At 55.0% G+C, this 6,628-nt stretch overlaps 1 protein-coding gene across 1 annotated transcript; it reads left to right on the top strand.

Annotated features, from left to right (window-relative positions):
• Positions 1-2,027: 2,027 nt before the first annotated feature.
• On the top strand, positions 2,028-5,332 carry LOC103680130 (alpha-1-acid glycoprotein-like). Its single transcript, XM_008709659.2, has 6 exons — positions 2,028-2,200; positions 2,606-2,748; positions 2,979-3,049; positions 3,828-3,935; positions 4,081-4,184; positions 5,152-5,332. Exons 1-6 carry the CDS (start codon positions 2,087-2,089, stop codon positions 5,227-5,229), a joined length of 618 nt encoding a protein of 205 aa, XP_008707881.1. The 5' UTR covers positions 2,028-2,086; the 3' UTR covers positions 5,230-5,332.
• Positions 5,333-6,628: the final 1,296 nt, after the last annotated feature.

The following is a 6,628-nucleotide window of genomic DNA, read 5'->3' as shown; positions in this document are numbered from 1 at the left end:
CGTGTTTTTTGATTTCTCATATGTTTTGTCTTCTCTGTTTGAGGACAGAGGCTCCTTTTTTAAATCAACTTAATTGAGGTATAATTGGCATACAATAAAACGCACACATTTCAGGTCTACGGTTCAATGAGTTTTCACAAATGTACATCACATGCATAACCCCCCCTGCAGTGGAAACGTGGAGTCCTGCCATCAACTTCAGAAAGGGCTCTTACAGCCCCTGGCAGTCAGACTGCCCCTAAGCAACCACGGGTTGATTTCTGCCATTCTCGATTCGTTTTTTGGCGGTTCTAGAACATTCTATAAATGGAACCCTACAGTATGAGCTTGATTAAGTCTGGCCTCGTTTGCTCAGCAGAATGTTTTAGAGATTCATTCGTGTTGTCTCATATACCGGTAGCTGGTTGGTTTTTACTGCTAAGTCATAGTTCCTTTATGAAAACGCCACAATGTGTTTTTCCATTTTCCTGATGATGGGCATTTGAACTGTTTCTAGTTTGGGGCTATTTTGAATAACATTGTAGTCTTGTCCGTGACAGGTTTTTGTTTCTCTTGAATGGCAAGATGATTTTAGAAAGGCAATTGTATTTCTATAAAGCTGGAAAAAAAAATAAAATGCTGCAGATATGAAAAGAGGGCATGATTAAGTATGTGGGATGTAGGAATAGCAAGATAGGGGTACGCGTCCTTTGCAATTACAACCGCTAACCACACGGAAACATGACAAATGACTCGAAATATATGAAATGAATAAGGATACAAAGCCGTAAGCCTAACATAAGAAGACTCTTTGGAAGTACTTATTCATAGGGCTAAAGGTCTGCCCGGTTGGTGGAAATGCTCGCGGGCCCAGCAGCCCTCATCTGCAGTGCTGGGCACCGTCCGGGGCTGGGGAGCTCCTGGTGAGAAGAGAGGCCACCCTCCTGCTCCCGTGGCACGGGGTGGAGACCACGGGCAAATGATTTCTTGCTTTAGATGTTGGGAGCAAGTTCACGTAATACTATCTTTACCGGAAATGGACATATAACTTTGACGCCTCTTCCTTTTGGAAGCGTTCCTGCCTCAGGGGCAGGGTTGGCGCCCCCCCCCTCCCCCAATGGACTTTCATTCTACCACAGTGGTTACCACACTCAGCTGGAAGAGAATCCATGTTTCTCCTTCACCCCCACCCTGGACCCCTCCTCCACCCATCCCCGACCCCCGCCCCACCAAGCCGGGGAGCTGTCTAAATAGCCTTCAGCATTTGATTTATGCTTGGCTCTCACTCAAGTCTGGATGTTCAGTGGAACACAAATTGGGTAAAAAAAACCATGAGAGCTTTTAAAACAAAACAAAACAAAACAAAACAAAACCGGAGTGCCTGGGTGGCTCAGTCGGTTAAGTGTCTGCCTTCAGCTCAGGTCATGATCCCAGCATCCTGGGGTCCAGCCCTGCATCGGGCTCCCTGCTCAGTGGAGAGCCTGCTTCTCCCTCTCCCTCTGCCTCTCCCACCCGCTCTCGCTCTCTCTTGCTCTGACTCAAATAAATACATAATCTTTTTTTTATTTTAATTTTTTTTATTATATTGTTAGTCACCATACAGTACATCCCTGGTTTTTGATGTAAAGTTCGATGATTCATTAGTTGCGTATCACACCCAGTGCACCATGCAATACGTGCCCTCCTTACTACCCATCACCACCCTTCCCATTCCCCCACCCCCTCCCCTCTGAAGCCCTTCATTACAGTAAAACAAAACAAAAAACTCCAAAACAAAAAAACCCTCAGAGGTTGCTTAAAGGCCCCTCTGTGGAAATCTACACGTTTAATAATACCACTCGAGCCCACAGCACCTTGGCCTTGAACAGCCAGACCTCGGGGCCCTTGTAGCCCTTCCGGTCAGAGTTCTGATTAGACCCAGGCTTGGAGGCCTTAGCTAGAGCCGGCTTTGGGGGAAGGAGGGAAGGATTTGTGCAAGGCATTTCGCAAGCGCTCATCGGATTGCGTCATAAGGGGGCTCCAGGGCTCCGCCCACAGCTCGATATAAAGGTCACTGTACCCTCCAGCCACCAGTTCTGCCTGAGTCCAGGTGCCTCTCCATCCGGCCATGGCGCTGTCCTGGGCCCTTGCTGCCCTGAGCCTCCTTCCCCTGCTGGACGCCCAGAGCCCGGTGTGTGCCAACCTCACGGCGGAGCCCATCACCAACGCCACCCTGGACCAGGTTCGTCCCCGGCCCCTGAGCGCCACGGGCAGCTGCCTCCTTCCCTGGGCTTCCCTTTCTCCCGCTGGCTTGTGGTTGGCCTCCTTGCCTGATTCTGCCTGATTCTGCCCTTTTCTCTCCTGGGTCCTGGGGTGACATTCTGACCAGCCTCTGCTGGCAGTCTTCTGCTTCCAAACGCAGCAGCCTCCTTGCAGGGTCCCCCAGAGGGGGCATTCTGTACGGGGCAAGGAGGGGCCAGCCGGCGGCTGGGGGAGGGACTGATCCTCAGAGTGAGTTCCTGCACGTCCACTCCTCGACCTGGGGCGCCAGTGCCCCTGTGTGCAGAAAGGAGGGGGCATCTACCTGGCTGGCTAACAGGGGCATTCGGCTCCCGGTCTCTATCATCAGCTCTTGGCTTCTTCCCAGATCTCTGGCAAGTGGTTTTACATCGCCTCGGCCTTCAACAACCCGGAGTTCAACCAGTCGTCTAGAACGATCCATGCAGCCTTCTTTTACTTTGCTCCCAACCATACCGATGACAAAATACTGCTCAGAGAGTACCTAACCATGTAAGACCCCCACATACTAGCTCACCCCCAGCCCCAGGCTTCTGTTCCCAGCTGCTCGAAAACCTTGAGCAAGTCCCTCCTTCCTCCTGGCCTCAGCCTTTTCATCCATGGAATGGGGAGGGTGGACTAGTCACCACCAACTCTTGCCCCTCAATGATAATGACCAGTGGTTGTCCACTTCTTCTTCTCCATGATCTTCCCGTTTTTCTGCCTCTTCTGTCTGGCTATAGTGGGGACAAGTGCGTCTATAACTCCAGTTATCTGAAGGTCCAGCGGGAGAATGGGACTGTGTCCAAATACGGTGAGGACCAGCCCTCAGGCGGGAGGACTGGGGTGTGTCATGGGGACGTGTGGGTGCGCCAGCCTTAAGGGGCGGTGCTGGGGTGAAGCACAGAGAACACAGGACAGGCCCTCTTCATACATTTCCCAGGTCCCCGTGTCTCCGCACTTGAAATAATCAGTACTAACTGTCCACAGACTTGAGCTCTAAGTGCCAGGCACTGTTTGAAGTACTTTACTCGAATTAACCCACTTAAGACTCACAACCTTAGAGGACATTTGGGATCGGCTGAGAAAACAGAGAAACAGAGATGTCAAGTAGTTTCCCTGAAGTCACACAGCCTGTAATTAGAGCTAGAATTCAAAGCCAAGGCTGGCTGCAGTCCTGCCTCTCTCAACTACTCTTTCTCCTTTGGGATCTGAGCGGGGCAGTCTATGTCAGGCAGACAGTGACTCCCCTCCTGTCCCGCCATCACCCCGGAGAGGGCACATGGTAGGAGCATACAAATGCCGATGGGATGAAACGAGCAGCCCTGGGCAGCCCTGAGGCTCCTGTCTGGCTCCACTTTCCTCATCAGGAAAATGGGGAGAAAGGCCCTGACAGCCACAGTCCACGTGAGGCTCCTACGATTGCACATCTCAGCGCAGGGCCTGCCACACAGTAGGAGCGAGGGTCGCATGGCCCAGGTGAACCCCTGGCCTTTGCTGACTGCTGCGGGGCCATGGGCACACCCAGGGTTCCTTGCCTGTGACCGGGACCATTGTGCTGTGTGGTCTCACCCAGAGGTTTTCTTCTCCAGAGTACGGAAAAGAACAATTTGCCGATCTCCTGCTCACCAAGGATCCCAAGATCTTCATGTTTGGCTTCGCCCTCAAAGATGAGCAGAACAAGGGACTGTCCTTCTATAGTAAGCACCCCTGCAACGTCCACCCCAGCCAGGCCTCACGCAGCAGACCTCGTGCCCTGCGGCTGGGCCCCCAGAGCCCCCACCTTCCCCGGCGTCCCAGCTCGGCCCAGGCATGCTCACCCAGCCCCCTTACTCCCTCCTGCAGCTGACAAGCCAGAAGTGACCGAGGAGCAAATGAGAGTGTTCCACGAAGCCATCACGTGCATCGGCATGCAGAAGTCAGAGATCAGTTACACCGATGCGAAAAAGGTGAAGGCAAGGAGGACTAGGCAGCCCCGGAGGCCCAGACAGGGAGAGCGGCCACGGCTGCACAGCGAGGCAGGACATCCTGTCTTTAAGCGCCTGTCTCCCTGCAGGGACAGCTGAGCTCCCTAGGGGCCCACTGGATGAGAGCCCAGGGGGGGAAAAGTCCCGGGGAAACAGGGAGGACGGCGAGGGAGGAGGAACAGCAGGGACAGGGTGGCAGTGGGAACTTGACAGAGAAACACACAAGGATAATGATCCTTTACACCTGCCGGCCACACCCCAGACGACTGACACCCGTGGGTGGGGAGTCCCTGTTGTGGTTTTTTGCATCACCCAAATTGCCCGCAAGTCCAGGACCACCACCCTGTTTTTTGCTATAACTGAGAATTACCTATATAATAATCTCCTTAATACTTTCTGTTCAACCAGTGTTCAGGGAGAGGCTTTCCTCGGTCGTGTCCTATGCAATAACAGCTGAAATCACAGAGCTGATGAGCGGGCTATACCTTTTTGGATATACATGACATACATTCTTTTTATTATTATTAAAGTAAAAAGGTCTCCGTTGGCCACCTGAGGCCGTCTCTCGTGACCACCAGTGGCATAAACCACCTCCCGTCCCCCCTCCTGGGAGCTGCGGGGAAGGACTGGGCACACAGCACCACTTGGCCCCTGGCCTGTAGCCTGCCGCCCCCGTCTAAGAGCTGGGGACCATGGACAGGCCACATGGCCCCCCTGAACCTCAGTTTCACCATCCGCACGATGGCTATGAGGAATCCAGATCAACCTAGGGGCTTGGCGAGATCTCAGTAAACACCAGTTGTTCGTACAGCCTCGAGCCCCCATTCGGAGGTGAAGAGGTTGAGGTTCAGGGAGGGAAAATGCATTGCGCCAGAGTCTGGAGCTCATTGCACCCTTCCCCCAACAAGAGCGCCTCCCATCACCGTGCTCCCCTCTCTCTGTCTGCCAGGATCTGTGTGGACCCCTGGATAAGCAGCACAAGGAAGAAAGGCAGAAGGAGAAGGAGGGAGACACAGCACTGGGTTAGGACCTCGGGGACTTGGGGGCCCGTCGTCAGCACTACGCCCACCCTTTGCACATCACGTTTTCGTCTCAGGTGCATCAATAAAGCTTCTGCATGTGAAACAGGAGGCAGGTGGTCGTTTGCTCATTCCGTCCCTCATGCATTCATGCATGTGGAAGCCTGGCCTGAGCCGAGCCCTGGCTGATCAGTGGCTAAGCCCGTGTCCCTGGTGAGAAGAGCCCCCGCTGTCACAGCCACCACATCTGGAATGATGATAGGCACACAATGCTGTGGGAGCCCAGCACGGGGGAGGTTCCTTCTGCAGTGGAAGTCTGGGAAGGCTTCCTGGAAGGGGCATCTGAACCAGTCTAGAAAGATATGGAGCGGAAAATACCTGGTGCTCCAGCTGCAAGCCGAGGCTCAGAGAGGATGTGTTTGAGAAACATTGAGGCAGAGCCCTGGGAGGAGGTCAGGTGAATGGGGGCGGGGGGAGACCTGGGTGTGTGGTGCCAAGCTTGAGGACCTCACCTCAGACATCACCCTGCCATCTGGGGAGAGCGTTGGGAGGGGCCGGCCTGGAGGCAGAGTCTTGCAGAGGCTGCAGTGAGCATCCTGGCAAGAGGAGGCTGTCTCCGCAGGGGCAGGACGGGGAGAGGCCTCGGGGCCGAGGCCAGAGGGGCTGTGTGTCTCCAGGGAGTGTTCTCGGGGTGCCCATCTGATGCCCACAAGGACATCCCTGGGGGGAGGTCGGCCCCTAGAAACCAGCCATCTTGCAAATATGTTTGAAGCCCTGGAGATGGGGCCACGTCAGAGGCAGGCCTGTTTCGAGGCATGGAGAAAATGGAGCCCCCGAAACCGGGAGTCCAGCAAGGAAGGCCGGCTCCTTACACACCCGGTGGCTACGAGAGTTACCGGCAGGGGAGGGAAGCCGCACCACTCAGGTGGCCGAAAGTGGGGCCACATTGCTGAGGCAATTCCGTGCCGGAGCGGCCTAAGCCATCCAGAGTGACGGGGTCATCGCCCTGGTCCTGACGCCCCGTCCTGTGGCTCACGCGCCACCGCCGTCCCAAGAGCCAGTCCGCACAGACCCAGGAGGCAGCATCCTTAGCTCAAAGCTGGAGCCACACCGCGCCCAGGGCACTGAGGCTGGGGACACTGCCCTGGGCCCACGCCCAGCACCGCCGCACCCTTGGCTCCCCCTTCCCCTCCTCATCTCCCTGGAAGAGCCTCCTGGCACCCAGGACTGGGTGGACCTGGAGGCTCAGAACCCACAAGAAATCGTCCCTTCTCAGAGAACTGCCATTTTCACTCCACTGAGAAAGACCCGCTGAAAAATGAAATCGAAACGGGTCCTGGGGGGCAGGAGGGGCAAGTGTGGGGGGTGAGGGGCGGCTGAAGAAAAAGGCAAGGGAAGCCGCAGCGG

Source organism: Ursus maritimus, unplaced genomic scaffold, assembly GCF_017311325.1.
Source record: "Ursus maritimus isolate PB19 unplaced genomic scaffold, ASM1731132v1 scaffold_235, whole genome shotgun sequence".
Lineage (NCBI taxonomy): Eukaryota > Metazoa > Chordata > Mammalia > Carnivora > Ursidae > Ursus > Ursus maritimus.
The sequence above is the reverse complement of the archived record's forward strand: the minus strand, read 5'-3'. Positions and strand labels throughout refer to the sequence as shown.

What these genes read in the sequence shown, in the direction of transcription:
- LOC103680130 (XM_008709659.2), top strand. Translation starts at nt 2,087, where the DNA reads ATGGCGCTGTCCTGGGCCCTTGCTGCCCTGAGCCTCCTTCCCCTGCTG. An exon ending in CTCAGAGAGTACCTAACCAT is followed by an intron (nt 2,749 to 2,978) that starts GTAAGACCCCCA and finishes GTCTGGCTATAG; the next exon opens with TGGGGACAAGTGCGTCTATA. An exon ending in TGGGACTGTGTCCAAATACG is followed by an intron (nt 3,050 to 3,827) that starts GTGAGGACCAGC and finishes TTTCTTCTCCAG; the next exon opens with AGTACGGAAAAGAACAATTT.